The 26941-nt window shown below is 40.7% G+C and overlaps 1 protein-coding gene across 8 annotated transcripts in view; it reads left to right on the top strand.

Annotated features, from left to right (window-relative positions):
- Positions 1-26941, top strand: part of DACH1 (dachshund family transcription factor 1) — a 340125-nt gene that overhangs the window by 293947 nt on the left and 19237 nt on the right. For all 8 annotated transcript variants that reach the window (XM_081907303.1, XM_081907302.1, XM_081907306.1 and 5 more), the window contains 4 exons: positions 355-506; positions 11216-11363; positions 17238-17381; positions 17820-17888. In XM_081907303.1, coding sequence (XP_081763429.1) covers positions 355-506; positions 11216-11363; positions 17238-17381; positions 17820-17888 — 513 coding nt within the window. The remainder of the gene's footprint in view (positions 1-354; positions 507-11215; positions 11364-17237; positions 17382-17819; positions 17889-26941) is intronic.

Below are 26941 nucleotides of genomic sequence, written 5' to 3'. Positions count from 1 at the left end.
AAATAGTGCACAGACTAAAATGAGATAATTGGGAAGGTACCCATAAAGTCAGCCTAAATATATTATCACAAGTATATGTGAGATAATATTTGTTTTAAAAAGATTCTATGGCACTGTAAACTCAGTCTCATTAGAGACTGCATTTAAAAGGCTTATAAAGTTACTCATTAATGTTATCTTGTTGTATCTCCACAGCTTTTTCATTAAAGAAAATTCAGCAGAAAGCATTTTCTCCTGATAGCAGGAACCAATTTGCAATAAATGTTCTGGAAACCACGAGGGAAGCCATTACTGAGGTCTAATAAAAACAGACAAGCGTAACTTGTTCTATATTTTTGTTTCAATCACATACAGATGAGACCCCGCTCTCCACACCAACCGCAAGAGACAGCCTTGACAAACTTTCGCTAACTGGGCATGGGCAGCCGCTACCTCCAGGTTTTCCATCTCCTTTTCTATTTCCTGATGGATTGTCCTCCATAGAAACCCTTCTGACTAACATCCAGGTAGGCCTTCCTTGCAGATCAGCGTAAAACAATACAGATAAAACAGTCAGCGAACTGTCGACATTAATACAATCAGTTGAGCTTTAACTAGTTCATAAGACTGTGGAAAATTCTTTCAGGAATTTAAAGTATTAAAGGCAGCACAGTAATCAAATGAGTTTATAAAACTATCTAAATGCAGTACATAAAATACGGCTTATAATGCTGAACTGATGCAGAGTTAGATGAAAGTGGCTCTAGTATTTTATCTAAAATGCTTTTTCTATTACTCAGTAATGATTTGTAGTGATCTGTTTAACTTTCTCGATGGTGCTAAATAGAGAAAACCTGCTAAAATAAATAGTTATTTTAAACTGAATTAATGCCAAGGTGGAAATGACATGTTAATCTATGGAAAATATGCCTTAATATAAAAGACATTAATAAGAAAAGCATTTCTGTTACAAATAAGCTCATTTCAGTACTATCTTCAAAGAATAGACTTCAAAGGGCATTACAAAATTTTCTGCAGATTTCCTTTGCAGCAGTCAGCTTGTCTATTGTATGTATACTGCAGTCTGACTTGAACATTATTCAGGGTTTTGACTAGCATATTACAGGGCATCCTAGTATGGTTGAGATTAGGTGGAGGAAAAGAAGGGGCTTACCCAGAAGTATACTGGTCATGCATATGGCTGGTGGAATTTCTGCCACCACTAGGCCCTGTGTTGCATTTATCAACAGCCATGTGCAAAAATAAAAAATGGAGCCTTCTCAATACTCCTTCCAGCTGTGTCTTCTGTGTATAAACCTTCAAGTGGAATCTTTGTGAAAGTTCCTCCCAGTTCAAATAACAGAAGAAACAGTTGTTAGATTAACGAAGAAATAGTAGCATCAATTCCTTCTTTACTCATTTAAGCAGGTTCATTACATTTAGTGCTGAGCTTCCAAGCTTGGTTCAATCTGTTGAACTGTTAGAAACCTGTTCAGCACATCAGGACCTCATTTATGCAGGTAGGCAGGAATATATCTAGAGCATTAGTGTACTCATAAACCACAAAAAAGTCATGTTATCGTTTGTTTATACAAAAACAGTAGTGTTATTCTAATCATAAATGTAATCAGATTTTCAGATATGGTGAAAAGAAAGCATGTCATGTGCAACTGATAATTTATTGATACATACAAAATATTCCATGTTTATGTCTCTGGAGCAATGATAGCAATCATAAGTCTGTTTTATTGCATACCACCATGATATTTTTAATAAGTTGACAGTTTAGAAGTGTATCTATAGAGGTTAAAAAAAAGCATAATCTTATTATGTGTCTTCTCAGAAAAAAATATCATTGGGTTTCATGGGTCTTATTGGAGCCTAAGACCTGCTTCTGAATAAACATGTATAGGATTTGACTGCAATTTGTGAAGAGTGGTTTTGATAATTTCGTATGGTTTAGCCCTATTTATCATTTTCTTAGAGCTAAATATTACTGGAGCTTTTTTTTAGTGTCATACTATGACTTGCACCCAAAAGTTGGTTCACCCGAATTCTCGACTATGGTGCAATAAGGACAGCTTACGTTCATAGGATGGTGAGTGGTGATTGTGCTCTGAGTCCAGGGCGAATTTCTGGCCCCACTTGACTGTTGGGCGATGGCATAGCCGGGCAGGTTGTTGGGAGGCCTGTAGTCAAATGGACCTATCACAAGCAAGCTGCATTTGAACAGACCTATCACAGGCAAGCAGGGAGTGGCAAGGCTTCATGGTGGACCTGAGGGAGGGCTTCTACCCCTGGTTTTCACTCAGGTCCAGACTGTCAGCTCAGTCAGAGCTGGATTCCCCATCCTCCTATGTTTCATATGGCCCTGCACAAAGGTGGGTGGGCATGTTCTGAGTATGACCTTGCTATGGAAATATTTGGTCACTGTATTGGGGCCAGGGAGGAATTTGCTGCAGAAAAACCAAGCTCGTCTGGAAGGTTTTGCCTACCACATAGCAATTGCCACAACTTGTTGGCGGATGAGGCATTGCATCCTTAGTCTAGGTGGGGTGGCCGGAATTGGGAACTTTCATGAGACAGGGGTACCCCGCTAAAGGGGTCTAGGGGGAGGTGCTTCTGCCTGGAAGCCCAATTGGGGGACAGTGGGCCTTGACAACCCCCAAGATGGCAATCCTGAAGGGGTCGCCCCTGTCTGGGAGAGCCTTAACCCAGGATCGACACTGCAAAACAACCAGCTGTCATGCTGGTTGATTCAGGATAAATACCCAAAGCCTACTTACATATGTAATCAAAAAAGTGGTGGCCTGGCCCCCAGTGTTGTTTGGTGGTTCCACGCTAGTAATAGTGCTCTTTTCCACAATGGTCATTTTACAGTATGACAGAAACCTGCCAGTTTACCTGAGGAGGAGCAGCTCAACTGGAAACATGGACCTACCACGATTGCCTCCAGTGTCACTGGGAAAGGAAGGGGTGAGGTGGCTTCAAGGTTGGGGCTGTGTGGCTGCACTGGCAGGTCCAATCTGGTGCTTCTGCTGGTTCGCCCCCCCTCCCTCAGTGAACATCCCCCCACTCCTAGTGAACATCCGTAATACTGCTGCTGGGGTGCTTTTGTTGTAGCTCAGCAATTCAACTGTTACTTGCGTCTGAGTATTGGCTGTATTGAAGGCATGGACCCAAGTTCTCCATCCTTTCCTGATCCCTTCCACCTCTACCTGTGCTAATCAGGCCACAATGTGCCTGAAGGGACAAATATGTGAGTGTTACACACCATGATCAAATCATGGTTTGTAGCCTTGGCTTGGACTGTTATCCCATATCATAGTTTGCAAGTTCAGATGTCCCTGCAAAATTATGGTTTGATTTGACCAGGAAGCCCTGTTCACCTGAAGTGACAGCCTTTCGTTTATGCACCAAATCATGATTTGAATTATTATTACATATTCAAATGCATCTTCTGTGGTTGATTATGTAGTCTCTGCAGCTCTGTCCATTTATTAGTAGGAAAACGGGAAAAATTGTATCCATTTTTAAACTAGGGTTGGGTTGCAAGATTTAATCATAGATTAATCAGCTAAAGCTTCAAAAGATTATCTGTGCAAGTTCATTTTAATCAGGGAGGGCAAATTTTAATTGATGGACTGCAAGTTCAGGGCATGCCTGCTCTTTGGAGCCAGGTACTCACTGATATGGCAGACCTGAGCCTGGGGTCTAGCTACCTCTTAAGCCTGCTGGAAAAGGCTCACATGATGAAATCCTTGTTCATACGGAGAATTTTCTTCCAATTTCAAAATTAGCATATCAAGCAGGCTAGGTGAATATCCCTTCTCCTGCACATGTTTAACATTTCTATCTGATTTATTTACAAATGTTTCAATAGCATTTGGGGAACACATTTTCCCACCCAAATCCCCCAAACAGTAGCATGTGAAGAAAGGGTTTTTGTGGGGGTGGAATTCTAGCTGTCATTTCAAGCCCAATTCTAGGCATATCTCTTGAATTTACCACGCCAACAAGAATTAAGCCTTAATGTTAGTTTCTTATTGTAATACAAAATTGAAAAAAATAACAGAAGTAGTATTTTCCCTTGAGTAGCAACTATTGTTCATTCTGCAGTATTTCAGACTTCCTTTGATAGCTTAAAATGCAGTTATATTTAATGTTTTGGCAATTCTTTGCAAATTTATTTAAATCTAAGCAATTAATTAATGGAATAATTGTTTCAAGTCATATAATTGCAAATAGTTGCCAGTACTCTTTTAAACTTAGAGTTGTACATTATGAGTCAATGGATGAAATAAACAAAGCATTTTAATAATCATAAAAATCAGATGAATTACGTGAACATGAGATTTTAAAATACAAATAGATTTGTTCGTGAACAAAATGGTTCTTCAATTAAGAAAAAGTGTGCAAGATGAAGTCATGTATTAAAAAAACCCAATGATTGCATGTGCACTTGGGAGTTCCTGTACTGCAACAAGATATGAATATTGCAAAATAATTTGCAAGCATTAGATCAAACAAAAGCTGCAATTTAGCACCGACTGTATTCAGTACCTTTTTTATCTGCCTTCTGCAAACATTTATGAGAATGACATTCTCTTCACCAGAATGCTAATGAGAGTGGAAAGTTACAAGTAGTTGGGTACAACTATCTTACTTCCTGTGTCTTTATGTTGGTTGGCGTACAAAATAGCCACGTGTGAGTTATGACAATGAAGCGGTCAGAGAACAGAGAGTGAACAGAGAGTTCAAAATAACGTTTGGTAAGATAGCAAAAACAAACAATCCATAAGCAGACGTATTCTCTCTAATGCTAGGCCATTTAAAATCATGAATTAATCCCCCCCAAAAAAATAACTGATATAGGAAAATACAAAAGCAGTCATTATTGTTGTTTTTGTTGTTTAGTCATTTAGTCATGTCCGACTCTTCGTGACCCCATGGACCAGAGCACGCCAGGCACTCCTGTCTTCCACTGCCTCCCGCAGTTTGGTCAGATGCCTTTGTCCATGGAGTTTTCTTGGCAGTGATACTGGAGTGGCTTGCCGGTTCCTGCTCCAGGTGGATCACGTTTGGTCAAAACTCTCCACTATGACCTGTCCATCTTGGGTGGCCCTGCACGGCATAGCTCATAGCTTCTCTGAGTTATTCAAGCCCCTTCGCCACGGCAAGGCAGTGATCCATGAAGCCATTATTAATATTGTGTATTTCTAGGAATTTATACTCTGCCTCTCAATGTGTTTCCATGGTGGATTACAGCAAATAAAAAATACAGCATATGGGTGGATTTCAATGGGTATTGTTCCACTGACATAAAATAATGTTTTAAATTGTTTTTAATATTGTTATTGGGTGTTAGAGGAGGGATATAAATAATAAATTATTAAATTATATTATAGTATTTCTGGCAGGGGCACATCGTGCTTCTTCTGGGGTAGTTTATCCACCTTTGGTCCCCACCCTGCACTCAGATCTCACTTGTGGCTCTCAGAAGCTGCCAGCATGCGACAGTGGCCGGACGCTAGAATCAGCTTCAGCTGGCCGACTAAACCATTTGAGGGTAGTGGATGGGTCTCAAGTCCTTAGTGAGTTAGGCAGATTGAGCAGACGAGACCCATAGTGGGCCCTACTGTCAATATGACAGTTTCTGCATGTGCAACACATCTAGGAGAAGGAAAACTCTGACCCTAAACTTCTGGAGTAAACGCTACACAAATCTGGAGTGGAGTCCCTACGACGGTTGGATGGTACCTTACATGCCTCCTTCCAGCTACTCCTGCAGCCAGGCTGGTGCCAAACGTCTTGCTCTGCTTTCCTTTGAACCACATCAGAGAGGCCGAGGTGGGGGTCTTGTTGTCTGGGCAGCCCAGGACCTCCAGACACACAGCCGAGGCTTCCACCCTGGGCAGATCACTTTGGTGCTGCTAAGACCATGGTTTGACTTCATCCCCAGAAGTGCACTCCATTGTTTCTCAAGACAGATGGGTGGCAACAGTGTGGTTTTTAATGTAAGCCACCCTGGTACCTTAGGAAGAAGAAGAAGACGAGTGAAACGAGATGGTTTTTTTGGGTGGGGGGAGTTACAGAAGATTGCAGGTAGTGAAGAAATGGCATAAAACTGCCTCCTTCCATATTCCACTTGCAGTTGACTTGCATCAACAGTGTAGCACCCATTGGATACTACTCTCTATGTATTTTCTATACTTAAAACTCTTCTATTCCGCCCTTTGAGATTTCTAGGGTAATAGCTAATAAAAACAAAGAAAAAAACTTCGAAAGGCAGGGATAAAAACAACAATAATAAGGAGAAAATAGATTAAAAGGGTATTTTCCTGATCCCATTCATCCATGCATTTACATGGGTAGAAGCTCTTGGGTATTATGCCCAGGTAAATTACTAAGATGATAGCCTAAAAGACATAGGTGTGGGTGCCAGGTGAGTCCCCCTGGGAACTCACACATTTTTTACACCCTCCTCACTTGAAGTAGCAGAGGCAGCTGAAGGAGGGCCTTTGAAGAATATTTCAGCATGTGGACAAGTAAAGAGTTTTTTTAAAGGAATTAAAAGAAAAAACAATAAAAGCAACGCAAATCAGAAGAGCGGTATAACAGCAGTCAGCAGAGATAAAAGGTGTTTGCCTGGGGCGGAAATGATCTGAAAATGGCAAGGAGGGAACAGGTTCAGATTTATATTTTTAAAAAAACACCCCAAATAAAGTGAATATTAATCCCTTTAAGCTGTAAGGTGGGAACATGTGAGCAAGTAAAATAAACCCTTTACAGTTGCATAAAGCAGGGAGGAGCATTTGGATAGGAGAAACAGCAAGAGGAAGAGTGTACTTAGTGCCTCCCTGTCCTTTGTTTTTCTGCTGCAATTCTGCATTTGCCAGGCTAAAAGCATATCTGAACCTCTCTTTTAGGGCAAAAGAGTTTTGGGGAACAGTTGCAGAGCACTTGTTCTGCACTCTTGTCACCCTTCTCCCTAAACTGCTTATCCCCAAGTGATTGGCAGATGGGGGTTTGTGATAAGCAGTTGTACATAATATATTGCTCTGCCGTAGGTGCATAAGAAATACACTTTTTTATCCTCAATGCATCCCAGTATGTCCTAGCCGCATTAGGGCATGGCCAGTGGTGGAGCTTCATGCTCTGGCACCGGTGGGCGTAGAGCAGGCGGGGCTGGCACGCGTCCCGGGGTGAGGTACTCTGACTGCAGGGGTGTGGCACCCAGCGCAGGGACAGCCGCGATGGCACCCCACAGGGATTGCACTGCTGGGGATGGTCGCTCTGTCAGGAGCTCAGCCTACACTTGAGTAGGACCCTGGCAGAGACACATGCCCGACTGGCATGTTCCCCCCCTCCTGGTTGATCGTTCGGGAGCTTCAAAAGCTTTCTTCCTCCCAAACATCACAGTGACCGATGCCAACAGACATCAGACACTTAGGGATTCTTTGTAGTTGCATAACAGACCTCAGCAACTCAGCATTTTGGCTAATCTACTTTATTTACATACAAACACACACGGAGCATTGCAACATGGCTCCCTCTCTCTCTAGCATCAGACAGCAAAGAGAAAAAACAAAGGACAATAGTCCCACTTCACGGAACACAGTAACACAAACATCCTGTCTCCGTCATTTCCCACATTTTGGAGTCAAAACACATGGGATAGACAGCAATCCCATGACTGCAATCATAGAGTAGGAATTCTAACACTCCTCTTCCTCTGCCAGTGGGCACCACATAGCAATTCACATTGAGGCCATATTTGGACTCAAGTGCTGGATTGTACCAATTATTCTGAAAGTGCACCCAATTAAGTGGTTGCATTGAAGGATGAATGAAAGCTATAAACGTGAGTCGGAAAGAAAGACAAGAAAGAATGGCATTAGACTCTCTAATTATTATTTTTTAAAAAAAAAAACTTTTGATCAGCAAGCCCAAGAGGCTCAGTGGTTTACACAGTACACTAGAAAGTTTTCTTAAAAGAATAAGTTTAAAGTTGCGGCTTTTGGTTACGTTAGCTGCTTTCACTTTTCTTTCAGCAGAAGGCATCAACCTCCATTTTTAAATCCCTTTCCTTCCCAATTTGTAATTCCAATTTAAATCCCTTTACTCACGAAATTCCAGAGATTGAAGTCCAATTTTCTTTGGAGGAATTGGCCGCTCGCGATGGCCGGACTCAGAGCTTCATGCTTTGAAGGAAGCGAATTGATTCCCAAGTGCTGCCATCTCCAACCCCGCTCACACTTGGCGCTCTTTTTAGAGCTTACCTGGGGAGCGGGGGAGTCGTTCCCAGCACCCGCAGGAACTCCAGGTCCTCAGAACGCTCAATCTGAGGATTTTTTGGGGTACTGCAGCGTTCTAGCGGTTCTCCCCTGCCTTTAAAGCACCGGTGTCCTTTCCACGAAAAGAACTCCTGTCTGCCATAATTGGGCTGATTACACTTCACTTTGCGATTTTCGGTGAATGTGCATAGACACCCAAAAAACATGAAACGAATTAAAATAAGTGCAAATAAAAGCTCGTTTGGCTTCTTTCTATGCATATGGAAGCGAAAACAACGCAGGCAACTTGTGCAACTCTTGTAAAACGTATTGTAAACCACAATAGTTAGTAACATCATTCTGCACTACTTATAGGTTCTGGACCTTCTTCCATTTAGATTATTGTAGCTGTAAATACGGCATGAGTTAGTGGTCTATCTCAGTCAGGAATGGCCATAGAAGGCAAACCAGCTGTAAGTGGAAGATTGGCAATACATGCCTCTGATGCCCCTGGCCATCTGGTTACAATGCTGGATGCAGACTATGAACCTGGTGCTTCAAGGGGTGTGCACCTGCATAGCCTCACCTTGTCATTTAGATGACAAGGGGAAACAAAGCTGGGTCTCATGCACATATTGGTGGCACCGTACTCCAGATCCAGAGATGACTTTCGCCTGCTGCTTCATGTAGATATTAAAGAACATGGGGGACAAAATGGAACCTTTTGGCATCTCATGGTACTAGTGTCAGGTGGTCAAGCATAAGTCCCCCAGTGCTACTCTCTAAAACAAGCCCTGCAGGTAGTAGTGAAGCTGCTGTATCTCCAACTTCTCAGCCCAAAGAACAACTCTTAATACAATACAATGGTTAATGATATTGAAAGCTGTTTGGGGTCATGTGCCTTCTGCCTCTGTCCTGCTAAAGGTCATCAATCAGAACAACCAAGACTTTCAGTGCTATAAACCAGACGAAGCTGGATTAGCTGCTGGTAATGTCTCCCCAGTTATTTTGATAGGGTTTCTCTGCATAATCTCTTTCCAGATTGGGATTAGAGAGTTTTGTACAAATGGTTTAAAAGTAATGCCCTGTTATGATACAGCCTTATTACCTTAAAAGAAACCTGACTTTCTTGGTTTTACTACCATTGGTCAACTTCACTGTAAGTCTGTGTCTCCATAAAAGAATATATTTCCCTGTGTTGCTGTCCTGGGCAGTAATCCTAGACCCATTAGGCATTTTAAATGCTCTTGATGTCAGTGAGAGTCAAGCAAACTACCTGCGCACAGTGTTGTAGTCCTAGTTTGCACTGCATTTTCAATGGTTTGGCAGCACATTGATTTAATATCACGGAAGAGGATTAGCCAACGTGTCTTGTAAAATCTTTTTTCAATGGGTCTAGAGAGAATTCACACAAATCCAAACAGCCCAGAAATTACTACTATTGTTGATGGCTCAAAGGCATTTGAGGGTCCTAGGGGCTACGTTATTTGCCCCTTCTCTCACGCTGCTACACTGACTATGAGTTAATACCTATTATTTCAGAGTGCATCACATTAGGATTGCCATTGGCAGCAGTAACATTTTTGCATACGCATCAATTTGGCTCCAAGTGTAATATTTTGGCTGCCCTGCTGATGTGCTGGATATAACTTCTAAAAACGAAAGTTCATTTTCCATAGGTTGTAAGTTGTCCCTAGTGGGTTTCAGAGCCAAAAATGCTAATATTTTTCCAGACATAATGAGCAGCAGTAGACAGTGCATTACCATTAGGAGCATTAGAAGAAAGTGTTTCAAAAATATGTTAGGGGAATATGGTGGATGAGAAGATATGGTGCTGAGGCCCAATGAGAATGTAACATGCTCTTAGCAGCTTCACACTTTGCAAAGGTGCTTAACATAAAATTACACCCATCAGTGTTGCAGTTTAGCATTATTCTCCATGTTTATCCATGATTGTTTCATATTTAAAGAACAGCAAAATATTGTGTTTTGTCAGCCAAGGACAATAATAGTTTAATAGTAATTTATTTTCCATTGCTACTGATAATACAACCAATCAACACGTTAAGTGGTGCCAACATTGGCATCTTGCTAAATAAATCTCTAGGCTTTGCGCTGCGAGTACATCTTTCAAAGATAAGTCAACAAGAGCAATCAGAGCAGAAAATTAGAATTTGGTATGTTAGAATTAAAATACAGCTAAACTAAAGTTTTAATTGGGGTGATCTAAAAGGGCACTTGATGTAATGATCTCTTTCATTTGTTACTAATTGTTTGTTCCTGATGAAGAAGAAACATGTACATGAATGTTGCTGATTGAGTAAAGATGGCAGTTGCCATAGCAGCTAGGTTTTATTGTTCAACAAGAAGGGATCGTCAAAATGTAAAGGAGGTCTGCTTGTGAGCTTTTGCATTTACTGACACTTTTGCCACTTTTTTTTGTGTTATAATACAACATTGTTTGAAACTACGATCTCAAAATAGGTCGCTTAAAGAACTAGACTACTGTGTACAGTGCGGCATTTAACCCGGAATGATTTCTGTGTCTTTGTTATTCTGGAAGCAGAATCTCATTTACCTGCAGAGTGGTGAAGGGAGGCTCTCTGGGGTTTCTGAGACAATTCTCTCCCCATCCTACGTGGGAGATGCCAGGGACTGATCCTGGGATCTTTTGCATGCAAACTATGTCCTTTTCCACTGAGTGATAGCTCCTTCCCATAAAAGCTTGTGACATGTTTCTATCAGTTGTATGTTTCTATTGATTATATGAATAAAAGTGTCAAGAGGTTTTGTACTATTTCTGTTGTTTCCCTCTCCACAATGCTGCAACTGTGCTATAATTTGATAACATGTTATAATGTACCGGCAGGTTACTATTGGGATTTTACATAGCTAACAGACATTGATTGGGTAGCTTAATATTTCAGAAGATTACTCCATTGAACTTTGTCTCCCAACAGGGCCTGTTGAAGGTTGCCATAGACAACGCACGAGCTCAGGAGAAGCAAGTCCAGCTGGAAAAGACAGAGCTGAAAATGGAACTTTTCAGGGAACGAGAACTGAGGGAAACACTTGAAAAACAGTTGGCAGTGGAACAGAAGAACAGAGGTAACGATAATAGAAACATAATCATTTATAGGGTTCATGCATTATCTCAGTTTTCCAAAGATACCATGCCACTATTCACATATGACTTGCCTTAGTTCCCTTGCACAAGAGTAACTGCCAGTGATACAACATACGGTTTCGTATAAAGACCCTTTTTATCTTTAAAAGGTTCCACACAGAAAATTACATCGCTTCAATGCTCGGTGCAAAAATTTGACTGTAGGTTTTCAGTGTATAAATTTATCTTGTCTTCACCACAGTCTTGACAGTAGCAAGGTCAAAAGGAATTCACAAAGTTTCAGACAGCATATCGTGAAAACAGATATTTATATTATTTGATGTAGGTCAATTTTAATTCATTGGCTATTTCCAAAACACGTTTCTAAAAAGGGATATTCAAGTGATTCTTACTTAAATTTTATTATTCTACTTTAGGACCTGACATTTGGTAGTTGCCCCTCATAGGTAAAGGGATAAAGTTAGTTTGGAATCATGACACCACAACTGGGGCTAGGTAATCTACATAAAGTTAATGACGAGCAGATTGACATCCCTGGGAAGATTTGTAATGAATCCAGGAGAACTGGATTAATTGCCCAGATGTTCACTGGACAACTGAAAATTAATCATTTCCCCTGGATTAATTATGAATCGGCCAGGCCCCTTTTGTGTCTGATGATATCATCAGGCACTCAAAAGGAACTTGGAGGCTTTCCTGGACTCTTGCTGACCAAATCAGGCCCTCTTCCTTCTCCCCATTCATGTGTTCTCACGGGTGTTGTGCGCTTAGAAAGGAAAAGCACTGCTAGGGATGGTACAGATTGTCAGGAGGCACTAAGAGTTCCTGTTACGGATAGGTAGCCGTGTTGGTCTGCCATAGTCAAAACAAAACAAAATTCCTTCCAGTAGCACCTTAAAGACCAACTAAGTTAGTTCTTGGTATGAGCTTTCGTGTGCATGCACACTTCTTCAGATACACAGATACCGTGTATCTGAAGAAGTGTGCATGCACACGAAAGCTCATACCAAGAACTAACTTAGTTGGTCTTTAAGGTGCTACTGGAAGGAATTTTTTTTTGTTTTAAGAGTTCCTGCACATAGATGTAGATTCTGGAGCAAAACCCAAAGAAGAAATATTACACCACTTCTGAAAAAAATGAGACTCTATAGGAAGGAAGTATTGCAGTTTGGAGAAGGCCTTACTATGTGCCCTTGCTGTTCAAATTGGGTTGTTTGCTAGCATGGTCAGGAGAATACTGTTCGGTAAAGCAAATCGAGGTTGCAGAGCAGAAACCCTGGGTGGATGACCATAACTCTTTGTTAAACCTCATTCACCATTTTTTTAATAGTGCCAATCTGCTGCTGACATTCTGTAGACCCCCTTTCAAGATCATGATAAATTTCAAAATGATTCTAGTTTAAAAGGAGGAAATAGGTTTTAGTAGTATCACATTCCAAAAACATAGTTTAACACACCCACCCCAAAAAAACACTATTGGGATTCATTGGTCCTCACAATGTTAACGAAAGGGAAAGCAAAAGAGAAATAACAACAAAATGCCTAGGTGAAATCTGGGCTCATAGCAAATAATAATAATAATAATAATAATAATAATAATAATAATTTATTTATTATTTATACCCCGCCCATCTGGCTGAGTTTCCCCAGCCACTCTGGGCGGCTTCCAATCAAGTGTTAAAAACAATACAACATTAAATATTAAAAACTTCCCTAAACAGGGCTTTCCTTCACATCTGAAGGGAGGGCGTTCCACAGGACGGGCGCCACTACCAAGAAGGCCCTCTGTCTGGTTCCCTGTAACCTCACTTCTCGCAAAGAGGGAACCGCCAGGAGGCCCTCGGTGCTGGATCTCAGTGTCTGGGCTGAAAGATGGGGGGTCCAATGTACCCCAATACCTTAAAAGGATTCTCTCCCCCACCCCCAATAACATTAGAAATAATCAGCACACTTGTAAGGCAGCTTCTAAGAAAACCCTGGGGCTTCTCAGTTTGTCACCTGTTCAACATGTATGGCAGGGCACACTTGCAATCTAGTCTTGGGCTGAGGGTGGTCTGTATGTTAGGGGATTGAAATTACGCTGTTATCCACTGCCACTTGAAGTTTGGTCTGACGGAATCAATCCCTCACTGCAGTGATGGGGCTCCTATTAAAATTTTCTGCCCTTGGAGACGGATTCCAAAATGTTCCTGAATGCTTGGGGGGGGCGAGGGGGTCCTGCAGCCATTGCTGGGAGTTCTACCAAGGGCCTAATTATGCTATGGGATGGCAAAGCATAGTAGGGCATAGACCCAATTGCACGTTCTCTGAAATTGCAGCAGTCCCTAGATTTACCAGAGAGCTACAGGCAATGAAACAGGTGCAGAGATAGCTGGCGCACAAGCGGTACGTGTCTTGTTGCGATAGTGACTGAACATGCATAAGAGCACATAATCCTGCCTACTGCGTGGTGGGAAAGCTGGCAGAGAAGGCCTACTTTGCCACTTCCATTGCTTCCTTAGGTAGCCATTTAGTGGAGGTTTTCCGAGGGATAAGAGTCTTGAAGCCCTCGGGGGCCCACTGGATGGTTTTGCAAGGCACTTTGAGAACAAAAACGCTCATTTCCAGGTAGACTTGAGTGCCACCATTGATCCAATGTCTATCACCATATCCAGTGCACCATCATGTCTGATCAGTTTCAGTTACCTGAGGATGTGGACAGCCTACTCCACACTCTCAACCAATGTCCATCACAGCTGGCTTGTGTCAGCTCTGGAGGGTTTACTGGCTAGATCCAGAGTGTGGTGAATGCTTTGCTTTGCGATGGGGTGGTCCCTGATCCCTTGAAGGAGGTGGTGGTTTTTGCCAGAGATTTTTGCCAACTACCACTCAGTCAGCAATATACTTTTGGGGGGGCAAGGTGGTCTTTTCACCTGCAGTTACTGTTGAAGCATTCTAGGTTGACTTCAGGACCAATTTTAGAACAGAATGAGGCCACTCCTGCTTGTGGGGTTAGTTTCAGGCACTAGCATTGGGTGACTGTACCTCTACCAGCTGGCACAGGGAGGTAGGCACCATTCTCCCCTGCTCTATTTTATGTCCAGATAAAGTTGCATGGAGAAGTCATCAGGAAATTTGGGATTCACCAGTATGCTGATCATGCCCAACTATTTCTCTGCAATATCTGATTCAGGAAAGGCACTGCATATCCTAAGCCAGTGCTTGGATGCACTCATAGGCAGGCTGAAGTTACAAAATCCTGACAAGATGGAATTGTGTACAGCTCTGCCTGGGGTTGCACATTTTCTGAATGAGCAGGTGCATAGTTTAGGGGCTGTTCATAGGTCCATCACCGTCAGTAGAGGCCCAGGTGAACTCAGTAGCTAAGAGTGCTCATTATCAGATTCAGTTGGCATGCACAACTGTTGCTGGACAGGAATGCCCTGGCCAAGTTGCCGTAGACTGAAAACTTCACAATTAGACTACCGTAATGTGCTATGTGTTAGGCTGCCCTTGTGTCTGGTTTAGATGCTGCAGCTAGTGTGAAATGCAGCTATTAGGGTGCTTAGGACTCAGCTAAACAACTGCAAATAAAGCCTTTTAAGTGTGTTGCAATGTGCAAATATACAAATGTGACACTAGAGGACGACAGTGAGCTATGTCAAATTCAATGTATTTTTCAAAACAAAATTTTTTTTTTTAAAGCATTTTCACACGTTTTCTATATGTGTGTAGATTTCACCTCTCTGTGTTGAAAGAACTGCACTGGCTCCCTGTGAGCTAATGAGCCAGGTTTAAAGTTTTGCTGACATCTAAATTCTAACCAGCCTGGGACCAGGATATTTGGTGGACTGTTACAAACCAAGCTGATCTTCCAATGAGAACCTGTTGGTTGTTCCATGACCACAGGATTGTCACATGGTGGCAGCACAGAAGCAGATCTTGAAGATGTAGAGACACCTCTACTTCTATGTTTACCAAAGAGAAGGGGAGAAATCTACTCCAGTGCTCTTAAAGTGTTATAACCAGATTATTATTTTTTTTAATGGAATTTATGATGCTAAAGTTTTCCCTCTTCTATTTTTAGAAATTGCTGGGGACCCCAGTTACCTTAGGCATCTGGTAGTTCCACTTACTGATTCATATCAATAAGGTTCCCCTTCCCACCAATATTTCAAATAGCTACTAGGGTCCACCCAGTTACAACTGAAAGGCTAAATAGAGCTTTTCTCCTTAAATCAGTTTTGATGCTACTGTCCAAAGTATTATGAATATTATGATGATGCATGACCAAAGTAAGCAAACAAATCACCCCAAAAGTTAAAGTCTTTTGGCACCCTAACAGATCAGATCAATGAAGCCGCCTTGCAGGTAAATGTGTTAGGGGTTGATATGTTGGGCTTATAAGCGAACAGCTGAGCTAATGAACTAGTAGTAAAACTTCATGTGCTTTGAACAGCACAGGAACCTTATATAGGGGCATATATACCCTAAGCTGCTTATGAGTTATGCTCCATGACATGTTTACTTGTCTCATTTCCTTTGATTTCCATTCCTATCCTCTAATTAGTGACTGTTTTGACTGTAGACTCTGCTATGATTGTAGTAAAACTAGCATCGTATTTCTGAAGTGGTTAGGTGCACAGCAAAACATTACTTTCTGTGGCTGTGAAATCCACAGCCTTAGCTACAAAGGATAAGCTACAACAAACACATAATTCAGAAAGCAACCTGCGCTTTCTATGTATTCATTTAGGTTGTTAACAGTGTGGTTATAATAAAACATTAAACCACAGAGCTGCTCAAGGTGCTTCGACCTCACATTTGAAATATAATAAGAACTTTCTTTGTTTGCCGTATGAATGCATGGTAGGAATTGCATTCTGGCTTCACACACGTTCTTAAAATGGTTTTGCACCACAAGGACCTCCGAAGTCGGTGCATCTTTAAAAGAGCCCTTATTTTATAAATTCCATCTTCATTGCTGTACAACCGTGCATCTGCCTGATGTTTGACTTGACAATGAGCACTGTCCTGCTGTAGATGTCAGCGTGATGTACACTCGGCTCCTGCCTGCTAGAGGGAGGGCGGCAGAGGGCAAGGAAGGCAGCTAATGACACTTGCCCAAAGAGGAGGAGGATGAAGGTTGAAAGTGGAAAGTTAATAGGCTTGGGTACCTTGGAAGGAATTCAAACATGTCACAGCTGAAGAGGAATCTCTGAAAGATTACATGGGCTTGTTTATCCCAGTAGTTTATGCAGATCCAGGACAGAAAATCATCGTGAACTGGAATGCTTCCAGGAGTGAAGCAGTCTGTCACCTGAGCTCAACTCCATTGCAAACTCCACCTTGTGGAAGAGAAAAGAACAAGCAGCTATGAGCATGAAAGGAAATATTATGAACCTGCTTGCATAATTGAGACACAAAAATGGCAAGCATGTGAAAGTGTTTGGAAAGGCAGGTTCCAGATGAGATGCTCACATCATGTATGCTATGCAGTGTTTTGAAATTCGTAACACATTTGGGTTTTTAAACAAATCCTTTCTTTCCTGCTCATTAAAACTGCTTTAAGCCATGGACACCAACCCTAAAGAGCTGGATTGGTGTTTGTGCTTGCATAGATTACAACTTTAGCAGAATGCCATGTAATAATATAATGTCAATCCAGGGAAGATACGGCTCATTATAACTTTTTTTTTCCTGGTGTATAAAACTGGACCATGAAAATTGATCTAAGTGAACTATTAATAAATGATGAGTACATATATGTAATATTTTATATTTAGTATTGTCATAGCTATTAAGAATCTAAAGTAAATAAAGTGTTCAAGTCAAGGTTTTGGGGTTGAACTTGAATAGATTTTTTTCCATGACAGCAATAATTCAGAAAAGGTTAAAGAAGGAAAAGAAAGCCAAGAGGAAATTGCAGGAAGCACTTGAATTTGAAACAAAGAGACGAGAACAAGCGGAACAGACACTGAAGCAGGCAGCTTCCACAGATAATCTCAGGGTCCTAAATGGTAAGAAGCCACCTTTTTTGCATTTGTTAGACTAATGCATGGTTCAAGTAGTGTGAAGCAGAAAGGTCATATTGGAAAGAGAGTTGGTGGTTAGTTCCTCCCAACTGCAATAGAGATAAAATAGCAAGCGGTTTTTCCTCTGTATTGCAATTTTTTATTTCTATATTGTTGCGGGGAGGGGAATTAAACCAGATGATTTTATTAAATTAAATGCTTTGAGATGTCAGCTCTCTGTTATTGACTCTGCTTTAAACATCTATTTCTCATTAATCTTGCTCATTGAAAAATTATTGTGCTGGCATCCAGTCATTGTTCAACATTAAAAACAGGGCAAAGGTTGATTGTATTGTAATTCAGGACTGGAGTAACAGGTTGTAAAAAGAGGGCTTTGAGACTGAAGTGAAATATGTGTCAGCCTTACCTTTTTTGTGCTTTTAGACTCTCTGACCCCAGAGATAGAAGCTGACCGCAGTGGGGGCAGAACAGATGCTGAAAGGACAATACAAGGTAGGAATTTGCAAAAGGCTATAAATCTAGATCTTACTATATTAGTTTTTCCTCTGCTCTAGCCCGCTATTCAAGCATGCAGCCTACCATCTGGGCCACATCAAAACAAGTTCATACAAGGTCAAGTTCATCTGGCTTTTTTTTTATAGAAGAGAATTCATTTTGCACTGATAGATTTCCTTTAAATTAGCAGGTCATTTCTGTTTATATAATGCAATTAAAGATGAATAATTAATTTGCAGAACTGCATTTAGTGTGGCTAAGATGAATATATTTTTAAAGTCTTTGCCACCACATCTTTATTAAAAAGACTGTTTTTTCAGTAAAGGTAGAAACAACAAAAACCTGACTTAACCAGGTAGGTAATCTTCAGGACAGAAACATTACAGTTCAGTGACTGGTAAATACTTTGCAATTATCTCAAGGGGGGCAGGCAGAGTTTTCATTTAACAGATCCAAGGAAATAAGCAGCAAACTATGATCCTATACCTCAATAAGTGTCATTTAATTAATTAGTTCTTACATATAACTGATGGTACAACTGCACCCATATTTGCAAAATATTCCATGGCTAATTATTTTAAGAGATGGATAGATAAATACATTGATAGCAAACACACACAAAATTAATAAAGAGCAAATTTTGAAGGTTGCATTTATTTTATTCTATTTGTGGTTGCTGATGTGCTTACATGAATACTGAGCAGCAAAAAATAGCATTTATTTTCAATTTTAAATGAAGGTACATTCTTCAAAGACAAGACTAAAATGATTAGCTGAAGTAATCTCTCTGAGATGCCTTTCGTTTGCATTTTAAAGTCAATCACTCTAAAAATTTCATTTGCTGTCTTTTAGTCTGCTATTGAATCTCATATCCTAGCTCCTCTAAGGTGTTTTGCCTGCCATTGTACTATAGGAAAATATTCAAAAAGATAATAAGCAACACATTTATTAAATGCACGTCAAAAAAGAGGGTACAGGAAGCTTATTTTCACACACCAGGAAACTGAACCCAAGAGATGCCATGAATTATTTTGTGAGGTGTGAACTCAATAAAGAAGCAGCGACAGTACTTAGGTAATGAGTGATCACTGATTGGACTATGTAGACTACAAAATCTGAAGTGAGCATAACTTAACTACCTGCTCGTCTACCTAATTGGTGTCTTATTGCCTGAATTCCAGAAAATTTATAAATAACTATATTAGCTCAATGACTCTTCATTTTTTAAAATTCTATTATGTCTGAATGCTCAAATGACATTATATTATTATTATTATTATTATTATTATTATTATTATTATTATTATTATTATTCCCCCTCCCATCTGGCTGGGTTTCCCCAGCCACTCTGGGCAGCTTACAACATATATATATAAACATAATAAAACATCAAACATTAAAAACTTCCCAATATAGGGCTGCCTTCAGATGTCTTCAAAAAGTTGTGTATTCCTTTATCTCCTTGACATCTGAAGGGAGGACGTTCCACAGGGAGGGAATATCATCTCATGAACTTTGTTTCTTGTTCTCCTGTTCCAGGAAAAAAAAAGTTTCAACAAAGAATTAAACATATTGAAGCCCATTGACCCCAATTCAGAGAGCGTTAGTCATTCTCTGATCCCACTGAAATCAGAAGGAATTAACTTGTCTCAGTGATTCAGGTGGAACTTAAGCACAAATAACATGCTTTGGCTGTAACTCTTGTGTTTGACTAAGAGTTTTTAAAAATGTCTAAAATGCATACAGCAGTTTTGAATTCCCCGTTTAGTTATCTTTCCTCTCTGTGTGATGCTCCCTACTTGAAGCCATCTTCACAGCCAAGCCCTAAGCATGTTACTTCAGGTCCAAATTCAGAGTGGTGTAGTGGTATCTCTGACTACTACTGAGCAGACAGCCTTGGATTTAAATCCTCATTGGGCCATGAAGCCAACTAGTTGGGCCATTCATTATCTCTAAGACTAATCCACCTCACATGGGGCCATTGTGAGGATAAGAGGGAGAACCATATGCACTTTGACAACCAGCATCAATGAATATGATACTCTCCGACCTTTGACATTAGAAGGATGCTTGGGAGATACCTGACCACATCAGATAGATTTGAAAATGACCTCCTGCCTTCTCTAGGTTATTATAATCTAGGAGGCTAGGTAGAAAAGAGCTTCCATCGTCTCTTTGTCATAAATATATTCAGCATGGAATAATGGGACATATATGTTATTTCTCTTGGCTACACATAAATCAGAGTGCTGATAGGACAGCTGCCTATTTACCAAGAGTCATTAATCTTTTGGTTCTGAAATACTGAGTGTGTTAGAGAAGCTTGTCAAAATGAAGGAGGCTTTTCCTCACCAGTAGGTCTTAAAGATTAGGGGAGTTTACAGGGAAGAAAATGCTCCTTCAGACACTAAAGGCCTAGGTTTTAGTGATTTAAAGTTCGTGTTCAACCCCTTGAACTAGAAGCAGTTGTGAACAGCTAGTCAGTGCAAATAAGCTGAGGCAAAGCGGGTTTGATATGATGCCTGGGTCCAGTTCCTGTCTGGAAACAGGCTGCTGTGTTGTGCTGTACTTGCTGATTGCCCCATAAAGAGCACAGAACAATAAATCAAAAGAGGATGTGTCAACGCTTTCGTCGCATTAGGATTAAGTTTGACTGTAGCTATCCTCCTGCAAATTTTCATTTCAACGGGTACATATAGAGCATTACTTAATGTGCCACCCCTTATAGGCAATTGATTGGCTACTGTGAGATACAGGATACGTGACTAGTTATTTTTTGGGTCTGACCCTGCAGGGATCATCTTATGTACTTAACAGGCCACTGCAACATTTTGATTTTTGCATTTTCTAATAGCCTGGAAGTTTAAATCCTATTGAGCATTCATACTGAAGTTGATGCAAGCAGTGACATGTGCAGTTCTAATTTCTACAACATCGTATAACAGGCAAAGGAAGCATGTCCTTCCATAATGGCTGATTAGATGGCATATAAAAAGATCACTGCCCTTTGTTGGTAGATGGCACCATGCAAATTGCCAACCTCATGTCTGGGGACATACCCAGATACTAGCATAATGACACCAACTATAGCACCAGGCCAGGAATAGACTCTTTCCTGCAAATCCTAGGAGCTGGGAAAATAAATATTATATACAGAGGGGAGGTTCTGTAACCCTGAAGTCAGGTGATACAACCAAGTAATGTTTCTGAAGCCTCTGTACTTCAGAACCTTAATCTAGAAGTTGGGCATTTAGTCTATGCTGTGGAATACTCTTCCAGCAGAGATTCAGCAGGCACCCTCACTTTAAGGAGTCTCTTGAACACGTTGTTACACCAACAGGCCTATTCAGCTGTTTAATTTTTTCGTTAAAGATTGATCAATCATTTTTTTACTTCTCATTTTAATTTTTTTTAATGGTATCCTATGTTTTATCGTACCTGCATATATTATTGTACACTGCCTTGATATTTTGTATGAGTGTGTGGTTTATAAATACTTCAGTAAAAAAAAAAAGATGTGGGACTACTAATTTCAGGAGACTTGGTGTTTCTGACGTTCTTTTCCTCCAGTTGTTCTACTGCTGCACTACTGAGCCATGGTCTGGCTTAGGATGTTGTCCAGACTTGGGCTTGTGGCTTATCTTTCCTAGACAAACCATGAGCTGTAAACCATAGGACAAAGCTTGATTACAGCTCATGTTTTGGTCTGGGGAGATTTGGACAACATGCTAAGCCAAACCATGGGTTAGCTCAGTGCAGAGCAGCAGCAGAATCACTGGAGAAGAATCAAGGCAGCTACAATATCCTCTATGGGAGCCTGGGCATTACTTGTTCACTGTAAGTCAATATTGCTTAGCATTACAGTGTTACCTCAGGTTAAGAACTTAATTCATTCTGGAGATCCGTTCTTAACCTGAAACTGTTCTTAACCTGAAGCACCACTTTAGCTAACGGGGCCTCCTGCTGCCGCCACCGCGCAATTTCTGTTCTCATCCTGAAGCAAAGTTCTTAACCCAAGGTACTCTTTCTGGGTTAGCGGAGTCTGTAACCTGAAGTGTCTGTCACCCGAGGTACCACTATATATGTCATTGAAAGCTAAGAATACTGAAGAATTTAAGTGGTGTCATTTAATTCATATTACATCAAATTTCAGTTATTTGGCCCACAAATTAACCCCTGACAGAGTTATTCTCTTTGTCCCAACCACATGAGAAGGAGTGAAAAGCAAATAGCTTGGCCAACTTTTGCCAACTTCAGTGAACCAAGGAGTTTAGGAGGAGAGGACTATGTTTTAGACAGGTTGGTTAGAAGCTGTTAACAGGCGGTAGAGGTTCATACCAAACTTTGCCAGGAGCTTCCACTAGCAGACATAAGAATTGCTCAAATAAATCTTCAGCCACTTGACTGAAAGAGTAAACGGAATTGTTTTCTAAACGGATTTGCAGTCCTTTTAATCTATTATTAAACAAGTCTAATGAGTATAATAGTCTGAGTAAATGAGCATTTGTTTGTGTGCAATTCTTCTGCAACATACTTGTCTTATAGTTGAAAGCTTCCCTCTCCTTCCTTTTAAAATAAATAAATTAATAAAACTGACAGTGATATTTATATTGTACAAAGAAACATACTCTAGTTTTGAAAAAGAAAAAGTTTATACGGAACAACTCTGCTTAGCAAACCTGACAACCGACAGCCTTTATAATCACACATAGGCTGCCTGATAGCTGCTCAGTTCGGATTGTCTTATTACATCTCTTATTTGGAGAAAACGCATAGTATTCACAACCTAAGTAAGGAGTCTCTCTATCTTCATGGCAGCAACCTTGTTAAAACTTAGCCATCTCACAGAGAAAGCTGGAGATCTTAGCATTCAACTGTTATTTCAAAATAAAGGCAAGTTACTATCAAACTGTGTGTTCCTCTGTACTTGGCTTGACCAGTGTAGCAGAGCTGCAGCAATAGCCTCCCCTCAGCATCACTTGCCAAGAGTGGGAGGACCAAGGTGGTGGCAAGGTCTGGGATTCATGGGCCCACCAGTGCAGCAAATCGGGCCCTCCTACACCAGTATGTCAGTGCAGCTCCAACCTTGCCCTGCACCTCCCAACAACTGGTAAGCTGCAGTGATTCCACTGCCTGGAGGCTGTAACTGAAACTCTACCCTACCCTGATGTGCTTCATTTTCAAAAACTAGTACTTAGGGGTGTAACAGCACCCCTAGTGGCCATTCACTTTCAGGAGGACCTCTCCTATGGCTGCCTCAATCATTTGTGGAGCTGTAATTTTTTTAGCCCCACTGAATTCAGTGACTTATTTTCTGAGTATGCATGGATAGGATTCCACTGCTAGTCCTTTGATATAACAAATAGTCATCTATCAGAGAGACCTGGAATGCAAATGATTTGAAGGATCAACCATCCCACTCTAAAGTGGCCATGCTCATACATTCTTAACAACTTTTGACGCGCAATAATTGACATCAGATTCCATACCTCAAGTGCAAAGATGCAAAAAGAGAACAGGTGAGCTGAATTGTAAGTATCCCCCCTTTAATCAAAACAACAACAGTCATTGTTTAATTAATGTATAAAATATTTGTAGACCACCCCTCATAAAATCAAAATAGGGTAGTGTACAACAAAATTTATATATATATATATATATATATATATATATATATATATATATATACACACACACAGTGGTACCTCCGGTTGCAGACGGGATCCGTTCCGGAGCTCCGGTGGGATCCTGAGATTTCCACAACTGGAGGGAACGCTTCTGCGCATGTGTGTGTGGTGAAACACTTCTGGGTTTGCCGCTTTCGCAACCCGAAGCTTACGCTACCCCAGGGTAACATAAGCCGAGGTGCTACTGTGTGTGTGTGTGTGTGTATACACACTTTTACTATGATACTATGTTAATATGATACATACTTTTAATATGATGCAGGCCATCGTTCTTTGCATACCATTTTTAAATGGAAAGTCAGAACAAGCTAATGCTAATATGAGGTGTGGGGTTTTTTTTAAAAAAATGAGGTGGCAATTATATAATGAACTATGAGTTTATCAAAGGGAAGGCAAGAGAGTACATTGAACAAAATGTTACTCTGAACTCAGATTTTTAATGATTTGACTCCCTGCTTTGATGGATATTAGGACTCTGGGAAAAGAGGATTTATAAGGCCATAAAATGTAGATGAGATAAACAGTAACACTCATTCTTAGTTTCCTTTCCTTCTCACCAAGAAAGGGGGGCGCCTTTGGGGGAAATCACAGTGTGCCTTAGCGCTAGACCTCTGATCTTTGTTTCATATTTGAAGGCTTCAGTTTCTCCTTATAGTCTCTGTGGGCCTTGACATCCTTTCACCAGCCCATCATAAGACTTCTTTAGCTGCAACAGAACCAACTACTGCAGGGGTCTTAGAATTGTTGTTGGAAGGGACCCCAAGACTCATCTAGTCCAACCCCCTGCAATGCAGGAATCACACACCCCCCTGCAAAAAATTATGCTGTTGTTGTCTGACAACAGTATTCCCCAGTACCAGGGAAAAGAGACAAGATGGCCAAGCCATACTCCCCATACAGATGCTGACCACATTTTTTCTCTCTCTCTCTCTCTCTCTCTCTCTCTCTCTTTCTCTCTCTCTCTCTCTCTCTCTCTCACACACACACACCACATACTCATCTTCCTCTCTCTCTCTCTGCCCAAGAGAAAGCAACCCTCCCTCCAAAAAAAGTCCCTTAAATGGTCAAAAGAATTGACTGCTGCCTGCTTCATGGGACTGGTAGGCAACAAAGCTGAGTAAATGGGGCTGTCCCCATTGCTCTGCCCTAGCCGCCTGCAGCTCTGAGTGAGGAATTGTAGCTCTTTTCTAGAAAACGTTATTTGTATTAATTCTAGCAGTTGCCTTATGCTTACCTGTTTTGTTTTGGGGCTATGTTGAACGCTTTTAAAAGGTTCAGAACGGAGACAGAAACTAATAGCACAGTCTATGGCCTTGAAACATTCTCTGGTTCGTCTGTCTCTTTTATAATTGATACCCAAATAGTCAGTAGGAAAACATGCACTAATTATGTACTCTCATACTGCATTTTTTTCCCCTCAACCAAGAATAAACAGTGGAATTCTACCGCAGTGCACAGAAACTAAACAATAATAAATTTGCTTCCTGTCGCTTGGCACTGAACTCCGGTATTTTGGCAGCTTTTCAGCCCAAGCTAATCAATTAAAGACAACTTTGATTAAGTTAAACAAAAGGTGGTATTGATTGCCGACAGTAACCTATAAATAGGCTATTGTTTCATAGTGTTCATAGGTCATTGTTAGCTACACCTTTAAACTAGACAGCCATTCTATTTATCACCTAAGAAAGCAAACTTAAAGCATGCTAACTTAGTCATTTCACTTTCTTTCAAAATAATTTCTAAAGTTGCAGACATAAATGTTTCACAGTTAGCCCAACCTGCATCTTGTTTTATAACTTGGCTTTCCTAGAGATGCATGAAATTAAATACCTTTTCCTCTTGTGAAATAAATGATTAATCTACTGAAAGCTTTTCTCAAACATGGTATTCTTAAACAATTTTCAAATAACCAACGTGTAAAATGAATACAAAAGCATGGGCAAAATCAAGTGGAAAGTTCAGGAGCAATGAGTATGTTGGTCACACCATGCATTTCATAAGGAGAACTATTGGTCCTGTACTTGCTCACCTAGGACACAGCCCAGGATTGGACTCTAAGAGACTTATTTCTGAGTAGATATGCATATGTTAGCACTGCTGATCACTGTATTAGGAGTTGTTATATAATTTGTGACAAATATTATTTGTACATCCATATCATTCATTCACCAATTTCAAAAGGAGGATAGATTTGCAGGTTGTTTTCTGTATTGTGCTCATTAAACATTAGTCTCTCTGGGCATGTAGGGTACTCAGCCTTCTGATGTCAAGACATTTTGATCCTTCAATTCAAACACATAGAATTCAATTTCTTTGGATACAGGTTGAAACAGTACTCCCTCCTACGTTCAGGATTGCAGCCAGCCATTCTTTCCAAACAGGGTGTTTCACTTTCCCCATAATCTTTATTTCATTTTTCTTCCTAATCGTCACTCTACATCCAAAGTCTATTGACCATGTTTGGTCCTCACTGGGCTGGTTTTTTTAGCCTCTTTTTTTTGTATTTCTGCAAATCTTGATGTTCTGCTAAGGATATTGACAGTTATACCTTCCTCTTGTTTCTCAATGGCTCTGTTTTGGCTACAATCCTGGTAGCACTCACCACCTGAGCTTACTAGTAGAAGGTGTGAGGAAATGAATTTTGCAGTACAATATAGATAAAAAAATAACTTGTGAGAATAATACAGAAAGGATTTTCCACTTCTAGAATGCAAAAAGGTCAAAATGTTCCTATTTTTACAGTGAACAATGTTAGAAAACACTTCAAGTTTTCAACAGAAAAGCTAGTTGTTGAGGTCCCAAGCATGACAATTTTGGACAAAAAGAACTGTTTCTCCCATTAAAAATTCAGTGACAATTTTATATAGTTTGGCTGATCTGAACTTGAATAATCCTCAGCCTCTCTTACCTTCCACTGCCACCTTGGTAGATGGTGATGCAGAAATACCACATCCATGATCTCAACACCCTTGATCCCATGAGTAGAGGTGATGGATATGTTGTGACATTGCCATCCACTGCTCACATTGTGTCAGCATTAAGCTTCAGGTTTCTTCAGTGCCTTCTGAACTTTGCAGTGCAGTCATGTCAGTAGGTGAATCATGTGGGGAGGATTTCGAGAGGAAAGGCTGAAAAAGAGATATTACAAGCAATACGTGAAAACTGCCTTGGACCAGGCTGATCTAAGCTTTCATGGCAACCAAGAGAGGAGATACCAGTACAGCATGGATAGGGAGCCTATGGCCCTTCAGGTGTTGCTGGATGGAGCTTTCCACCAACCCTGGTGGCCATTGTTCCAGATGGCTGGAGCTGATGAGAGTTGGGAATTGCAACAACTTACAGAGGGCCAAAGGCTCTCCACCT

This window comes from Podarcis melisellensis (assembly GCF_964234715.1).
Source record: "Podarcis melisellensis genome assembly, chromosome: 4".
Lineage (NCBI taxonomy): Eukaryota > Metazoa > Chordata > Lepidosauria > Squamata > Lacertidae > Podarcis > Podarcis melisellensis.
Note: the sequence above shows the minus strand (reverse complement) of the source record. Positions and strands in the feature narration are given on the sequence as shown.